The 17,041-nt window shown below is 37.4% G+C and overlaps 4 protein-coding genes across 5 annotated transcripts; 3 read left to right on the forward strand and 1 right to left on the reverse strand.

Moving 5' to 3' along the window:
* Positions 1-1,556: 1,556 nt before the first annotated feature.
* Positions 1,557-3,691, reverse strand: LOC124214768 (kxDL motif-containing protein CG10681). Of its 2 annotated transcripts, XM_046617397.2 has the most exons (5): positions 3,512-3,689; positions 3,057-3,256; positions 2,695-2,832; positions 2,156-2,205; positions 1,557-2,041 (listed from the first exon to the last, which is right to left on the reverse strand). In XM_046617397.2, exons 1-5 carry the CDS (start codon positions 3,658-3,660, stop codon positions 1,994-1,996), a joined length of 585 nt encoding a protein of 194 aa, XP_046473353.1. In that variant the 5' UTR covers positions 3,661-3,689; the 3' UTR covers positions 1,557-1,993. The 2 variants fall into 2 exon arrangements, with proteins under 2 accessions (XP_046473353.1, XP_068990674.1); XM_069134573.1 differs by lacking the exon at positions 2,156-2,205 and having other exon boundaries at positions 3,512-3,691.
* A 1,763-nt stretch (positions 3,692-5,454) lies between these two features.
* Positions 5,455-8,595, forward strand: vih (ubiquitin conjugating enzyme vih). The gene is made up of 4 exons (XM_046616834.2): positions 5,455-5,672; positions 5,876-5,990; positions 6,534-6,738; positions 6,926-8,595. Exons 1-4 carry the CDS (start codon positions 5,569-5,571, stop codon positions 7,048-7,050), a joined length of 549 nt encoding a protein of 182 aa, XP_046472790.1. The 5' UTR covers positions 5,455-5,568; the 3' UTR covers positions 7,051-8,595.
* Positions 8,454-11,028, forward strand: LOC124214512 (valacyclovir hydrolase). Its single transcript, XM_046616833.2, has 5 exons — positions 8,454-8,594; positions 9,456-9,546; positions 9,727-10,047; positions 10,406-10,661; positions 10,762-11,028. The coding sequence occupies exons 1-5, from the start codon at positions 8,487-8,489 to the stop codon at positions 10,856-10,858; spliced, it is 873 nt and encodes a 290-aa protein (XP_046472789.1). The 5' UTR covers positions 8,454-8,486; the 3' UTR covers positions 10,859-11,028.
* Positions 11,029-11,799: 771 nt separating this feature from the next.
* LOC124214606 (valacyclovir hydrolase-like) lies at positions 11,800-13,336 on the forward strand. Its single transcript, XM_046617035.2, has 5 exons — positions 11,800-11,936; positions 12,023-12,113; positions 12,220-12,540; positions 12,745-13,000; positions 13,153-13,336. Exons 1-5 carry the CDS (start codon positions 11,925-11,927, stop codon positions 13,262-13,264), a joined length of 792 nt encoding a protein of 263 aa, XP_046472991.1. The 5' UTR covers positions 11,800-11,924; the 3' UTR covers positions 13,265-13,336.
* Positions 13,337-17,041: the final 3,705 nt, after the last annotated feature.

Here is a 17,041-nt window from a genome sequence, read left to right on the forward strand (position 1 = left end):
ATGAAAATACAATGTAAAAATTTCTCAACTACACCACGAAATCCAATTGTAACTTTAGTTCAATTTCAGTGGGACGAAATCCGCCAGGAATGACGGTATTGAATCCGATGAAAGGATCAAGGCAACGTCTTGGAAATCGTTGTAATTTTTCATCCAGCCGTATCGCATCGAAGGTGAGAAAGGATCAGAACAAGGATCAAGGATCCATGGGTTGGGTTCGCTGGATCCGTACATATCGCGTGCACGTACATAGTTACGTACATGCAAATCACATATACCGATATACGTATATACGTATGTATATCGGTACCGTGTGGCACGCACGTGGGACATCGGGCGGTATCGCTAGCTATCAGACTCGGTTCTGTTTGGACACTTGTACATGCCTATATGCATCGTACATGCACGTGCACACAGCCGCCTCCACGTACCGAGAGAGAGAGCGAGAGAGCGAGAGAGCGAGCGGGAAAGGGGGTGGGAGCGGGGGAGGAAATGGAATGGAAGTGGGAGACACAGCTGTGGAGCAGCTGGCGGCGTCGCGACGGCTGGCCTCCGTCGTCTTTCCCGCTTTCCTCCAATTTCCAGATTCTCTTGGCGTCCCTGCAGCGCCCTTTCCCCACTCTTTCTCTTTCCCTCATCCTCCTATCCGCCGTCCCTTTTTCGCTAACTAAACGCAAGTTCGACGCAAGCCTCGTCGCTTTTCAGTTTCCATTCCCGTTGTACCTACGTGTATTCTACATAGGTATCTAGGTATTCGATGGGGGAGGAGGGGGTGCAAGGTGACAGCCCCGTTTCTTCCGTCTGGTAACCACGCGGAGGTGGCGGCGGCAAAAATCTTGGACGAATATGCGATTAATTCGATTTCGTTTCTCCGTGAAAAATGATTCTATACGTGACAACTGTTTCCCATTTATCATGCAACGAGTACAGCGTGTATTGTATATCTGTTTAGCTTTGGGTCTGTAGCGTTACATGTATTCTACGCCTCAGAATATGCTCGGAATTATCGAAGGTTTTTCTAATTCGCATTATATTTTCATCCGGTATATGCTTGTTCAACTGCGATCAAGCGATGAAGACGTTCTTGCAAAAACGATATTGCAAATTGATCGGATATTTCACACGACTGAGAGAAGCTTGCATGTGTTTTATAGATCATGGATAAAATCGTCTCGCATGATTAGTTTTGTTTAATGAAATACGAACGAGTTTTAGAGGACGTAAATATGGCCTGTAGTATGTAATGCTTCTTTCCAATAAAATTAACCTGAATGAGAAAATATCTGCTGGTACAATGTGTGCACAGTTGCACAAATATCAACACAAGCATCTGCGTTCCACATATTATATTATATGTATATTGTATATCTATACAATGGCAGTAAGGTAGCCAGTGGTAACGTTATTTTCTTTGATATTGATTCAACGTAAAGGTACCCGTTAAAATTCATAACGATTCATCGATATTTTCTATGTCGATGCCAACCCCTTATGATTGCATTATAGAAATGCAGTTTCATTCGAGGACCAATTATCACGGCCAAAATTCGTGTATAATAATAATAATATTGTTTATTAGGCATATAAAGTGTGTTCGATAGCTTACATTGCAAAATGAATGAAAAAAGTAACGTGATAAAGTACATTCAAAACTATTAGTCGATTAATAATATAATAGGTGTATATGTATAGTAGTATTATATATCGATGTATAAACTCGCGATTTTTCGTACATGAGCTGTTTACATATATACATATTTTTAATTATTGTACATATCGTAACAATATTAAATCCGGGGGCCTCAATGTTGAACGTTTGCTTTCTAGCGAAGTTACTGTTTATTGTCGGCTAATTTGTTTGGGATTCTTACGAGTTCCTCAATCGGCTGTTGGAAAATTCTAAAATTTCATCAGCCAGTGTCTGAGGTGCACGGTGAGGATTCGGCGTTGCTGTTTTCGTTGTTGCTTTCGGTCGATGAGCTATTGCTGCTCTTTACTCGTCTTTTCCGAAGTTTTGCGAATTGGAACTCCTCCACTGGAACTGTGATTCAGTTGAGTTAGTTAGATTATAAAACAGGACATATATTGAAAATTAAAGTTGAAGGATGACGAATAAAAAAAAAATCAAAAAATCAAAAAGATAATATATCTCTACCGCGCGTTGCTTCAACCTCCCAACGAAAGACTCCGTGTTTCGCAACGGTGCTGGAAAGAGAAAAGAAACGAAACGGAAGTAAATTAGTGGACAAGAACATGAGGTAAAACAAAAATGTGTTACGTGTGCAGGGTAATTAACGTGAAACGCATATAATATATATAAACAATAAAATATTTATATACGAAACACAAATAAATGATATATATATTTCGTAAGTCAGATTCATATATGCCTAACCTAATATTATACAATTTAAGACGCATATTATAATAATATAATACAGCCAAAAAGCAGTGGATCCACCAAGCGATTCTCGCTTAATACGAATGTTTTTCCCTTACTTTTCAATCAAACTTGTTCTACTACATTGACAATGTAAAATGAATTCACGCACTTTGACTGTACCACGTTGTACATCGTTTTACATTAACATTAAATAAATAACATGAATCATGATAACAACGATGATAATAATTGTATTAGATTATATACACGTGAGTTAGTAAGGTGTCGTTATTTGAGGTGCGCATCGTTACCGTCTGAGTCTGGATCTCCATCGGTAACATGACTGTCCACGGGCAAAGGTAAAGGTAATATTTCAGGCTGAAGAGGCGGTGGACCTGGCACAATGTCTTCGACGATAACTTCCTCTGCTAGGCTACTCCTTACAGCCTCTATCACACGACATATAAAAGAATTGGGCAAGTATAACCTAAGTAAATTGTAATTTGAGTAATTTAATTTGATGTAACATGTAATTTATTTTTTTATTGGTATGTACGAATTCTTGATTCGAGTTCATTCTCTGTTTCGTTCCTTGAACCAGATTATAATAACAAACAACACTATGGATCAAATATTGCTAAGAATGTATTAAAGATCGAAGGACATAACTAACCATTGAACGCCTGCGGATATTGTTGGCTCAGTTTCGTCTTGACCACTCGAATCCGCTTGAAAATGTGATCCAAATCTCGTTTCATCTCTGCTAGCAATGTCGTGTGTTTCTTAAACTCGGCTCCCGCAGTCTTCAAACGATTTATCGATAGCTGATTGCAATTTGTTAGCATTTCGTTCGTTTTCTCGAATCTTTGGAGCCTGAAAATTGAATCGAAATAATTATCATTAAGGTATTTAATAAAAATAAAAAAATCGGCAACGAAGCACTCGAAATTAAGTATAAGAAATTTTCTTTCGACCAATAATTTTCAGAAATCAGTGACGTATTTCAAATTTTGCGCGTTATGCGGACGTTTGGCTAAAAAATCGATAAGCGGGGGGGACAAATGCACAACATAACCTCATGCCCCGATCGAACTTATACTTAAATAAATATTTGTCCCATATCCTCACATTTGTTTCTGAGCACGAATCATGGATTCTACATCTTGTTGATCTACGATGCCAGCTAGACCTTGCACGAAAACCTCCGGGGCTGTGTAATTTTGAAAACACTCAAAACTTCCAGCATCGGACTCGGGCGTCCCTTGGATGGCCGCCATCTTTACAACACGCTTGACAGTTCGACTACTCCGTGAGCTCAACCCACCGTTCCACTGCTCTGGGACAATACGCCTGGCGCAGCAGCCGACTGCAATTCGGTAAACACCATTCTGCGTCATGCGCAGTCGCCATTGCGCAGCTGTCTTCGACAATCGAGACTCGCGTGGCGATATCTGTTTTCGAACGAATGGATAGGGTCGCGTTTCAACGCTTCAAAATTTGAATTGCCCTGTGAAAAATGATTCGCCTGATTCGATCAATGCATTTTGCATTGTCTTACATCTGATTATGAGGACTGCATCCACAATGTGTGACTCGAACAAGAAAATATTTTGTGAAATATTCCCGAAATGCAAATAGGGCTGGACGTGGCTCCACTTTCTAAAAAAAGTTATTGGTAGTGAGGACTCAAGAGCCAAGAGACGACTAGGTCCAGCAGTTTTCTGGTAAATAGTAGAGAGTCCAAATCGATTGTGTGCCCTGAAAGATCCAGCAATTCGGCGGCGTTAGTATTTTGCGACAGTGAGTAAATTTTACTTGTTCCACTTTTTCAACTATATTCAAGTGTTTATTAATAATATAAAGGTTTCTCGAGTTACGTATATAAATACGGCGTCATTTATGCACATATATTTCGAAATATACGGTATGGCAGAAAGGAGCGCAAAGGAAGTACGTTATTATTTACGTAATCGAGAGTTTCAAAATTTTCATGAGAAAATACAGATACTTTATACGATAGTTTAGACTTCTGTTCAGTTCTGACGCTCGGGTCTCATCTGGCATCAAAGTGACCTTTCACGCTTTTCTGGAAAAAATATTGTATAGAGCACGCCCGTATAGTGTTTTTAGCTAGAAAAATGATTTTAGTACTCACGTTTGTTCCGTCTTTAGCTCGTACTTAAATCACCATCTTTATCCTAAAAACACCCACATACCTACTTGAAAAAATAAAAAAAAAGAAACGCTGGCTGCTCTAACATTTGTAGTGAGGTTGAACGGAGTACATATAATTCATTCAAGTTTAATAAGTGCACTGTCAGTAAGTGTCACAGTAAAGATTTGTGTTAGTATTATTATGTTTTCAGTAATTTTTCGATTGGGTGATCAGGAAATTAGGGACAAGTTTTTTAGCACTGTTCGGAAAGGTTTGAAACATACTGTCTATGGGCTAATTTTTCATTCTTGAGCAATGAGTTGAATCTTTCAGTTCTTAAGTTCACGAAAGGTAAGACGCTAGCGTCGTTTCCTAAGTTTGTAATTCGCTGAATCTCAACAAGTATGGCCGTGACTCGTGTCAAAATACGGTTACTCAGTGGCCATGCTCTGTATTATCCATTGCTTTCGTGATGGTAAGTCAAGCTAGTTACCGACACGCGCTTACGACTGAAAATTAGTTTCAAAAATTTATTTCTTGTTAGAGGACGCTAGTACTAATCACTGTAACCGTTCACCGGTGATTTACTGTGGGAACCGCCGAGTATGTGGAAGAAAATGTAACACGTATTATATTAATTTGTTTTCAGTCCATCCTATAAATAAGTACGAAATAAAAGTTTACAGTTTTGATTTATTTGTACAAAAAATACGAGATAACGATTTATTTTCATAATTCGCGGAAGGAAGTCAAACTACTATCCATATTCACAACAAAGCCTGTGTTTTTACTTCAGAAAATCTCATTCTGGATGAAACGAAAATCAAAACAAATTATTAATATACAAACTCAATAATCGATATGGGATTTATGTTGATTAATATTTGTTTTGACTTTCGATGTATTTAAGAACGGATAATAACATGGGCGCATTCAAATTTTCACTGTTGACTGTTGTGCTTGTGTCGGTTTTCGGTTGGTAGACAAAAGGAATTCTTTATCGTATTAGCGGATCTGGTATAGTTGGGAAATGGCACAGAATATAAACCCGTTCTACTCGTCTCAAAGTACGCCTAACAAAGCTAAGGAGGAAAAGCAGAACGTCCCAAAAGACAATCATGCAGTGAGCAAAAGGTAGGTACAATCTCTACCTCAATTTTCCCAGCCCTCGCGCAGTATCGACATTCGGTCAAACGGAATTCAATTACTTACGTACACACTTGGTATGATCAAACTGGGGATTCCACCGCGTTTTTCAGCCCCATAACCAAACTTTACTCCCATTATTTCCAAATCCCTCACTCACGCCAAATGATATGCTCGCGTTTATTTCACAGGCTTCAAAAGGAACTCCTAGTCCTGATGACCAGTACTGAAAAAAGTGTATCTGCCTTTCCAGACGGTGAGAACCTTTTCAAGTGGATCGGAACCATAACCGGCCCACGAGACACGGTAAGGTATTCTTGTACCTCACACATAGTTTTTGTCAAGATAAAATCTCTACGAGTAAAAAATTTAAAACCAATGTACGAGGCAATGGTGCTTCGAAAAAAATATTTCCAGACTTTACGCTCCTTACACGATTCCCGGAAAGTTAGTCTGCTCGATCATTCTGTGTTTCGAGATATTTTGTATACTGTTTAACGTGTCTTGTGACAATCTAGAGTTAACCCAGTAGCTGGAGGTCTAATTGCGAAGTTGATTGATCGCTAAGCTCGATTGAAAAACAAATTCAAAAGTATTATATATTATGAATTGTTGTCCAAAGTCAGGCATGGTACAAAGCGTGAGGCCATTCATTTACAAATTGAAGGAAAGACTTTAGCTTATCAGAATTAAATTGACAATAGGAAATTTCCAATTAGTTTTCAATGCTTTCCTATGATTGTGATGTTTGAATCAAGGTAAATATTATCCTACAAAGTCCTGTTTTGTTGGTTTAATGCGCAATACTACAGTAACGGAGTAATGTATATAATCTAATGTAATAATCAGGTATATGTGGGGCTGACGTACAAGCTGACACTGGAGTTCCCACACAGTTATCCGTACAGTGCTCCGGTGGTGCGCTTTGCTACCCCCTGCTTTCATCCAAACGTCGATTCAGCCGGTAATATCTGTCTGGATATATTGAAAGACAAATGGAGTGCGTTGTATGATGTTCGTACCATACTTCTATCTATACAATCTTTGCTAGGGGGTAAGTGTTTCAAATTATAGTCATTGATTTGTTTCATCCTCGTTTTACAGATAATAGATCTGTAAAATCTATTCCAAATATGAAGTATGTTTTTTTGTTTCAATTTATAAACTGTCTGAGCTTTCTAGAAATATATTTAATTACGTTCGCATGAATAATTTGTCTTTCCTTGGTTTGTTTTCTGTAGAGCCGAACAATGAAAGTCCACTGAATCCTCAGGCCGCTGAATTGTGGCCGAATCAAACGGAGTACAAGAAACATTTGCACGAAGAATATCGTAAAGCTCCCAGTCATGCCAATCAGGACTCATGATAAGCCTACTCTTCCACACTCCTTTATCGCTCTATTACCACTATCGTAATTCTCAGTACAGTTAAAATACACGTACAATTGAGGCATGCGAGAAACACGCATTATTATGACGAATATGTACCTACGACCTTTTTTTTTTTTTTTTTGTTTTCGCTACCTTAACTTTACTTTAGTAGACATACATACGACATACAAATGTTGGTCACGTTTTTGACGTAATAATAAAATTGTAATATGTAATCGAAACCTCTTCAAAGAACAAATTAAAACTTTGTGATTGTTAATAATTCACACCTCTACGAGGTTTCTAGTAGTATAGTGTGATTTACTTTCGCGTAAAGTGAGCATGTATACAAATTCATTTATATAGGGGACTGATCTCAAATACACGCCGTCTACATTCATAATTTTATTATTTGTTTGATTTTGAATAAAAACAAACGTTTATTTATTTTATATATGTAATAATAAATATAAATATCTAATATCTTGGTACAACAAGGCGCTGACGTATATAACGTTTACATTTGTGGATCGTTTTCAATTGGTTTATTATTGTGTAATGCTAAAATAAATATTTTAAGACCATGCATATACTTTCACTTTATTTTTCTATTGTTGAAGCAAATTATGATGATTTGTCGATGTATGTACTCAAATTCTATGGTTTCATATTGCTTTGAATTTTCTGCAGTATGTAAATTCCAGAGATTCGGATTTGAATAAAATTAAATATTCAAATTTCGGAAAACTATACGTTGTTAGTAAACAACGACAAATTTTATACGTTCATCTTGTGATATTTTACTTATTTGACTTTTACAGACTCCGCGTGATTAACTATTGTCTTACATGTGGATGAGAAATAATTTAACCAAAATAAGTATCACTACAGAATTCAGTAGCTGAATAATTCCGTTACATTAAAATATCGGGGCTAGCAGTGATCATATAAAGCCCCCAAAAATTTTAAAACATCGTAAACAGTGAAAAAATTAATTGGAAATAGCGTGGAAAAAATTCTCCGAAGAATTATTCTAGCATTTATTTTCTTTGTCACTTAATTTTTCGTACCGACATATAACGGTCACAGCCGCTAATTCTAAATTTAAAAATATAAATATGGAAAGGTGATGTTTTGACCGGCTTATGATTCCTTCTTTTCATTAGAAAGGAAAGTTACTTAAACGTTTAAAATTATCATTGACAGTAATTTACAAAATATATTTAATATCTGCATGAATATAAAAAAGATTTTAAAAATTAAACTCGAATATTTTTGTGCGCGAGCTCGCGTGGCGCGATATTAAAAGTAAAAACGCACAAAATCAAGTGAATAGTTCGATACGAAATTTTTTTTAGTATACTACAGTAGGCAGTATCGTATAGTTATTGGTGTATCAGTTTAATCGAGCTGCGTTAATTAGCAGTAGGATATGCTGTCGTCTGTGGTGAAGCAAGTCGTGAATGCATTCGTTAAAAAAATACCTAGCAACAAGCTAATATTTACTTCGACGATGAGAAACATGTCAACGAATTTTGAGGTATGGTAAGGCGAGAAAAAACATGAAATACGGAGAGGTTATGTATGACGATATTATTCCATAGACATATAAGAATAGACCGCGTGACCGGGCTGAGAAGTTGGTAGCGGAATAGAAAGAGAAAGTTGCATACGGGACCGCTCTGTTTTCGTCTAGTCGCGCATGCGCGAACACGTGTAACACTGCGAGGCCAACTTTTACAAGGTCAAAGCCAAAGAATACGCACGCAGAACAATAATCGCACGATTTTTAAAGGACAATAATTTTTTTTTAAGTATTTTCAAATTATTTATAAGTATGTAATAACCAAAGTCAAATGAGTCAAAAAGAATATTCGTGCAAGATAAAATAATATTTTTATATGTTATGAAAATATAACATGTTTTTACATATTGTTTTAAGTATAATAATATTCAACGTTTTATTACAGCATATGATCATACAGTATTTACTTGTGTGCATTATTCATGTTTGTTACCTAATAAAAATGATGAATAGCATTTTATGATTTAATATTCAATTATTTAATTTTAATGTTTTATTAGTATTAGTCTTATTTTTAAATTATAACTTCTAATTTTTGTTTTATGTACAATATACATATAAGAACTTCCATCCCTCCATTCATTTTATATTTCATTCTTACTAAAAAAAAACGCTGAGCGCGCATGCGCGATTAGATAAGGATAGAGGGGTCCTATATGCAGCTTTCTCTTTCTATTGCACTATCGCATTCACCAACGGGCCACCTCCGTTACCCCCGCGGTCTATTCTTATATGTCTATGATCATCCCACTGGCATGTTTACCACGTGAATCAAACATCTTCCCAATTCTTATATCTTCGATTTAACATGTTTAGGAACAAAAAATCAACGTCAAAGGGTGGGACATTAATTACGTAAAAGTGGGCAGAGGTGCTCATCCTGTTCTTCTGCTCCCTGGCGCCCTCTGTGTGTAAAGAGGAAAATAGATGCGCAGCGATTCGACTTTTCGATATTCGAATTAGAAAAGTTCGCTACACGCGCCAAATTTGAATTCTGGAAAAATATGTTTATCTGCGTTTATTGCAGAATTTTCTCTGCAACCGTTTTCTCACTACCTACCATTTTACTGATGGTTATTTTTTGCAGGGTCGATCTGGACAGATTTCAAGCCTCAAATTACGAATTTGGACAAAGATAAACTGACCATTGTTGCATGGGATCCCCCTGGATATGGGAATTCCCGTCCACCGAACCGGACCTTTGGTGACGATTTTTACAGCAGAGATGCGGACTTTGCTCACGATTTGATGAAAGCAATTGGTTTCGATAAATATTCTCTGCTCGGCTGGAGCGACGGCGGCATTGTCGCACTTTTCTTAGCGGCCAACTACCCCGAGCGCGTTAAAAAAATGATCGTAATTGGTGCCAATGCTTACATATTACCGGAAGAAGCTGACGTTTATAAAAGTAGGATGACTTCTTTGGATAGGGATCAGGCACATAAGTTTCGATCTACTACTGAAATACTTTTCAAGCTATCGCTTCACATAATTGCCTAGATGAAGTTCAAAGTATAAGCAGTATTTATTTAAACGAAATTTTCATTGACTGATGAAAGGATTAACAATTATATATTGTCTTCGAGAATAAATCTTTTGGAGTAGAATATTTTCCGTATCGAGGTTGTCAAATGAAAACGAAATCCGTCAAATTATTTATTTTTTCACAAATGGGCTCGTGATTCGCGACCTTTTTGATACGATTTTTCGAAAGTCTTTGGAATTGTAGTTTTTCACGAGTTTGAAACATGATGATCTTCCACTAGGTTTAAGAAACATAGATTCTTGGTCCGAGCGTATGAGAGCTCCAATGATAGCTGTATACGGTGAGGGATACTTCAGGAGTACTTGGGCCTCGTGGGTTGACGCACTTTCGGCGATATATGAGAAAAACAAGGGAGACATTTGCATGAATTTACTGAAACAAATTCAGTGTCCAACGCTGATTGTTCACGGAGCAAAAGACGTCATGGTTCATAAGGACCATCCAACGTTCCTCGCAGAAAACATCAAGAATTCAAAGTAAGTGCGGCGTCTTTTTCGGAGGATCCTTTTCAACTTTTACGCCAAGAAGTGTCGTACTTTTGTAAAATACTCCACTACTAATTTTTTGTATTTTCAGAATGCACATTTTTGAAAATGGAAGTCACACCCTTCACTTGAAATATCACGAAGACTTCAACCGTCTCTCTGAACAATTTTTGTTGGAAACGGATTAGGACGGTTAATTGTGAACTTTCAGTAAGAGACGCTAAGTTTACGTTATGCAAAAAAGTTGAAAAAAATAGAACTAAAAAATTATAGTTTTGTATAAAAAAAAAAATTCTATATAGTATTCGCCTCTCGGCACTTGTTAGTATTATTCCAAAAAATTTTATACCTGCTTAAAGGGGATTTTTTCTCCATAATATAAACATATTGTTGGGGTGTAATAAAAACTTTTAAAACGATCAAAATATCGGACATCCTAGTGTGTATCTAATTCGTCTCTATTTGGTCAGTACTACGAAAAAATATTGGAACCCTAATACCCTCCTATTTTCACAAGGTTTTCCCTTATTTCCCCTAAAATCACCTGGCTGCACTGTGAAGCCTGTATCTTAAATTTTTGTATGAGCCTTAATACATGGCACTGAGATAATTACGTTGGACTTGTTACCACGATTTGTATCAAATAATATTAACTATTCACTTGATTACTGTAAATGCATTTGTATAATAAGGTTAATGGAAGTCAAGACAAAAGCGTTTTATTTTAATTTAAAGGAATGTAACGAGAAAAAAAAACAAGCTTTCGTATGAAATCGCGTCAACGTGCAGATTTTGGATTTCAAATGAGATTCAGTTGAAATTCTCGAGCATTACACGTAGAGTCGAAGAAAGGTAAATATTATTCAGATATTTATCACACGATATAAATATAGTGTGTACTGTGATATCGAGTTCAGATCATGCCATCACTTGTACACGTGCCTACAAAACTTTATTGGGACGGAAAAAATTTGAATTCATACAGATACCAGTTGTCACAGCTGTTTAAAAATTACGCCTGTTATTTGTAAGTATTTGTACAACACCTGTTAGTGACGAGTGTATCCATCTGATTAAACAATACCAAAACGCAAGATAGCTGCTGTATAAAAACCGTCTCCGTTCTGGAAATCCACATAGCCCTTCGCAGGTAAAGTGCGACGATTAATTCGGCAGAACCATAAGTATATTTACTATTATTTAATTTGAATTGTATGTGTCGGTACAACGTGATTCTTTTGAAGTTCCAGAACAATGAATTCAAGGGTAAAGTTGTTTTGCCTTGAGCTTGCAAAAATGATTTTACCGCTAAAATTTTTGTCAAATTATGCGTAATCTTTTTGCTGTTCTAGGAACAAAAAATTAACGTTCACGGTGTCGATTTAAATTACCTAAAAGTCGGTAGTGGAAAACACGCAGTCCTTATGCTCCCTGGCGCTATGGGTGAATACATAGATATTCGTAGTTTACAAAGTGGTTGATTCTCAAGCATTGTATCATTCGAATAGAGGACAATCGTTTCGAAATTTATTGCGAGGACTGTTTGCAGGGTCAATATGGACGAATTTTAGGCCACAAGTTGAAAACTTGGATAGGAACGAGTTTACAATTATAGCCTGGGATCCGCCCGGTTATGGACAGTCAAGACCACCAACCCGTAAATTCGACGGAGGGTTTTTGCAGCGGGATGCAATCTATGCTAAAAATCTCATGTGCACTCTTGGCTACGATAATTTCTCTACTATCGGTTGGTGCAACGGTGGAATAACGTCTTGCTTTCTCGCTGCCAGGTATCCTGAATCTGTACAAAAAATGATCCTTATTGGCACCAACTCTTACATACTACCGGAGGAAATAACAATTTACAGAGGTATAGTATAGTCATCGAAAGTTTTCATCATTACTTCTTCTCAAAGGCCAACTTTTACTTTCGCTGAAATTTAATTACGTCGTCAATTACTTCACTTAAATATAAAAATGCAAGTGAAAAATCTAGCAGAATTTTGAACTAATGGCTTGAACAATGGCTGTTCAATATGGACAAATATCGATGGTATTTCATCGTGTTTTATAGGGTTGAAGGATTTGGACGCATGGACAGAAAGAATGATGTCTCCGTTGGCCGCTATTTACGGAGAGAACTACGTTCGAAATGTGTGGCCATCATGGGTCGACGCGATGGAAGAAATATACGAGAAACGAAATGGAGACATCTGCTCAGCTTTCCTCGAAAAGATACAGTGTCCAACGTTAATAGTACACGGTGAGGGAGACAGACTTGTCAAGGAAAGCCACGCTGCTGTGATCCGCAACAAAATCCGGAAGTCCAGGTCAGCAAGAGGCATATTCGCAGCGATAATTATTCGTACGAATAAAATATGAGGCGAATTGCGGTGCTTCGTTCATATTGACGGCTGTGCAACCATTGAATTTGGTCATATTTGTATATTTGATAGCCAAAATGACTATCGCTTTTTTACAGGGTGTATATATTTGAAAAGGGATATCACGACCCTCACTTGAGATTTCAGGCAGAATTTAATGATCTAGCAACGCAGTTTTTACTGTCTCCGTTTCAAGATTCAGAACCGTAGTAAGTATGTGAAATAGAACTGCTATATATCTTCGATTTTTTGTGTTATTCAATATATTTCATCTACACAGAAGTATCTTAGATTCTTATTTTATTTTCTTTCCCCGTTTCCGTTGAATCGGAGTTTCTCGATATATGCAACCACAGTTACTTCGATGTTTGCCGAGTAACATCGTAGCAGGCGCAACTACTCAAAAATTTCTACTACTACGAATTTTTACAGAAATTGTAATCTATCGTATTATTTCGTAAAAAATTGTAAGTATGCATAGTTTTTCGTGAAGAATTGTTCATTTTCGCTAAAAATTGTAGTATCTTGTAGATTTTTTACAGTAAAAAATACAAATTTTCATGAAAATCTACAAGGTTTTATGAGAAACTATGCATATAAACAATTTTTTGTACAAGATTGTACAAAATGTCCCAATTTCCCTAAAAGTTCATAGAAAATGGTAAAAATCATTTTCACCTGGACATGTTCGAGAACCAAGTATAAGCTTTGCATACAAAATCTGAGCCAACAGTCTAGTGTAAATATAAAGTATACCTAGTTCAGTATTTTTTAAATTTATTGTGAGGCCTAATCTGTTGCTATCCGAGTAGATCCAGGAACTATACAATACAAAAAAAAAAAAAACGCGATAAACTAAGAAAATCGTCAAAAATGATATATTGTGTGGTAATTTCTAATGAGAGTTCGTAATATAAGTGAAAGAGAGAAGACTCTTTACTTTTATCCCTTAAACGTTGTGATTTGAGTTTCTGACACGGCATTTTAGAACCTATATAATTGTTTCTATCAATGCGAAATATGTCAGGAATTGAACCCAAACATTGAATCTTAAATAAGTTTGAAAACGTCAATTAAAATTCCGCGCTCCAGTGCCAAGTGATATTTATTATAAGAAACAACCTTTTTAGAAGTGGCGACTGGGGTTGATGGGATTCAAGTACCTCGCAATTCTTGAACCGTGTAACGAACGAGCAAGGCACGTGCAGTGCCTGGCTAGAATCCCTAGCCTGAGAGTCGACCACATTGATTTTGTCAAATGTAGCGCATTGCGGATGTCTCCCGTCGGTCTGGCTTCTATCACGTTTAGCCAAAATAGTTTTCGCTCTGACCCGACGACATTTAAGCCCTGAGACGTGGGCGTTTTTCGCATAATCCGTCATTAGACCTAGCGTTTGAAAATGCAAAGAATGAGGTAATTATCCCGATCCCCGAAAAATTTCAACTTGTAAATTCCGCATGCGTATCGTGAAAATTTCGGAATTCCGCGCGAGCGAATATCGCGAGTGCGTTTCCGGTTTGATTTTATAAAAATTGCCCGAGTCCCACGCTTCGCAATAAGAACGCGCGGGATTTGCAGCTCCAAAGAGAAACTCCTACGATTTACCCGGCCGCCCACCTTTGACCGTCACTCTTTACTCGTCGAGGAGGGAATGAGTGAATGGATTCGAGCACCCACCTAGTTTTACGTTTTACCTGCTACTTATTTGTCAGCGGAGTCCGTTCGATAGAGTACATTCACACTAAATCTGCGGGTTACCATCGGCTTAATGACCTTGGAAGAGTTCCCATTAAGAAATCCGTAAATTGCAGGTGATAATCGATGTATTACCTGTCGCTAATCCGATAATCTCTTGTCAAACGTGTATTTAGACGTAGTTCATCACTGCGCAAACATTTTTTTCAAATTTGTCGCTCCTCCACTCTTTATGGGTTTAATTTAGCTAATTACTCTGCCATTTACGGTCGGTTACTTGCTTCCCACTGTCTATTATCTGCAGTTATAAAAATCCTGCGAGATAATATAGAGTTTCTACGCCGCCTAATGTTCCGTCCGTCTGTCACCACTGAGAATATATCGCTCGACGGGTCCATTGTTTCACTGTAGTATATTTTCGTGTATACCTACTGCTATTTTAGCCCGTTCAACTTTTACACTGTTCTTAATTATTCCGCCGTACAATTAGGGGCGGTCTCGCTGTTACGGAGTTCCTGCCTTCTGAATCTGGGAGTAAAATCATCTAGAGTCACCCACGGTCCCGATACCTAACGACCTCAAACTGCTCACAAGTGTATGTAAATTACTTGATCGACGAAATTTTCATGCATTCACTCCAAGAAATCAAGGTATAAAATATATTTTTTTCGTCAAGCTTGTTTCTGGTAAAATCCTTAACCTGATAGTAACGTTTCGAATTCGTTCTCATTTCATTGATTTATACAGTCCTTGGTGTGCACCGGCTAACGTGAAGGAAATAAGAGACCAATTATTTCGATTTTATAAAATTTTTCCAGACGAACAAAACCAACAACCATAATTGCGAGTATTTTTATACAAACTAATAAACTGCGTTATTGTAATTTTCACGACGGCGTGAATTGCTATTCTGTGTTTAACGCATAATGGCACCTGCGTGATTCATTTGAGCATAGATTCGACTGGCGGATAAAGTTATCACGATCTCAAAGCTGCGTGGAGAGTTTTAAACAAAAGTGGCACAAGATCGAGACGTGGAGAGAAGATCGAAGTCAAAGTGTGCCAGGAATGTCTTTTCGTTGTAACATATCCCATACAAATTCACGCGTTTCGATTCGTTTTTCAATACTTTGTCTGAAATAGATTAGTCGAACAAGTAGTTTCGTTTGTTACGAAATTGCTGGAGTTTCGAAAAGTGAAAATGTATTGAAACAGCGACGCTAATATCAAGTATTGCGTTCATTTCTTGCCGAACGAATTCAAAAAGTATTTTCTTTAAATATAAGCACATCTACGAATTCCATATATATATATATATATATATATATATGTACATTATGAATAATATAATATATCAGGAGGATTCTGAAATCCGAGAGTATATTTAGGAGGAAAATTTTTCACGAGTAATAACGCGCCTTTATAAAATTAATTATTCATAACTCCACGTATTTTTTTTATATTTGCACGATCGTAAAACCGCTGCAGCTTGTTGCTTACCAGAATTTCTTTCGTCAATTTTTGGGTATAGAATAATTTCGCATCCATAAAAAATTCAAGCGATGTTTTCACGTACACGCGAATCTGTGATATTTCGCGGACATTCGATGCAACGAGCTTCTCGTCTTATTGTGCTGAGGTAAATAATGACATAATGGGAACGACAAAGTGCGAGGCAGGATAGCAAAATGGCACGTGACGTAATTTCTAGCAATAATTTAAAGTACCAGTGTTTAATTTGCACGTGGCCTTAGAACACATCTGCACGTATATCATGGCAAATCGCGTGGGCTGCCAGTGAGGCTTCTGCTTCCCAGTCTAGCCAATTGCCGTTCGAAAAATCGTCCGGATTTCTGCCTTCCAAGATCGCGTTGCCCCGCGTACCATTTCTGACGTAATTCTTCTGCCTCCGCGTCTCGTTATGCGAGCAGTCTATCATAATTCATGATTCCAGGGTCGAAGATAGTATTAATGATACTTCATCCCCCCAGACGGCGTACCCGTAGCTTTTTCGAGCCGTTTATCAGCGATAAAAAAATCGTTAAGCTTCTTTCGAGGCGAGCTCAGAAGTATGACCTTAGCTGCAAACTATGCTGCAGCTATTTTCGAATATGGACATATAAGCGTGATCTGCAGAGTCGAGTTGTCTCGTTGATTTTCTCCTAAAAATCCAGGTACGACTACTTACGACTCGATTTTTTTTCATTTTTTCTCAATCTTCAGGGTCTCTGCAGCTCGACAAGAGATATTCTGAAAGATTAATCGCATCTCGTTTCAAATCCGCGCCGGGA

This window comes from Neodiprion pinetum, chromosome 3 (genome assembly GCF_021155775.2).
Source record: "Neodiprion pinetum isolate iyNeoPine1 chromosome 3, iyNeoPine1.2, whole genome shotgun sequence".
Taxonomy (NCBI): domain Eukaryota; kingdom Metazoa; phylum Arthropoda; class Insecta; order Hymenoptera; family Diprionidae; genus Neodiprion; species Neodiprion pinetum.

Excerpts from the sequence above, each read along its gene's own strand:
- LOC124214768 (XM_069134573.1), bottom strand. The coding sequence starts at position 3,660 with ATGGCGGCCATCCAAGGGACGCCCGAGTCCGATGCTGGAAGTTTTGAG. Across the intron at positions 3,257-3,511 it reads ATTCGTGCTCAGAAACAAAT|GCTCCAAAGATTCGAGAAAA; the intron begins GTGAGGATATGG and ends TTCAATTTTCAG. Across the intron at positions 2,833-3,056 it reads ATATCCGCAGGCGTTCAATG|AGGCTGTAAGGAGTAGCCTA; the intron begins GTTAGTTATGTC and ends GTCGTGTGATAG.
- vih (XM_046616834.2), top strand. The coding sequence starts at position 5,569 with ATGGCACAGAATATAAACCCGTTCTACTCGTCTCAAAGTACGCCTAAC. Across the intron at positions 5,991-6,533 it reads TAACCGGCCCACGAGACACG|GTATATGTGGGGCTGACGTA; the intron begins GTAAGGTATTCT and ends TGTAATAATCAG. Across the intron at positions 6,739-6,925 it reads TATACAATCTTTGCTAGGGG|AGCCGAACAATGAAAGTCCA; the intron begins GTAAGTGTTTCA and ends TGTTTTCTGTAG.
- LOC124214512 (XM_046616833.2), top strand. The coding sequence starts at position 8,487 with ATGCTGTCGTCTGTGGTGAAGCAAGTCGTGAATGCATTCGTTAAAAAA. Across the intron at positions 8,595-9,455 it reads ACATGTCAACGAATTTTGAG|GAACAAAAAATCAACGTCAA; the intron begins GTATGGTAAGGC and ends TAACATGTTTAG. Across the intron at positions 9,547-9,726 it reads TCTGCTCCCTGGCGCCCTCT|GGTCGATCTGGACAGATTTC; the intron begins GTGTGTAAAGAG and ends TATTTTTTGCAG.
- LOC124214606 (XM_046617035.2), top strand. Across the intron at positions 12,541-12,744 it reads GGAAATAACAATTTACAGAG|GGTTGAAGGATTTGGACGCA; the intron begins GTATAGTATAGT and ends CGTGTTTTATAG. Across the intron at positions 13,001-13,152 it reads AACAAAATCCGGAAGTCCAG|GGTGTATATATTTGAAAAGG; the intron begins GTCAGCAAGAGG and ends GCTTTTTTACAG.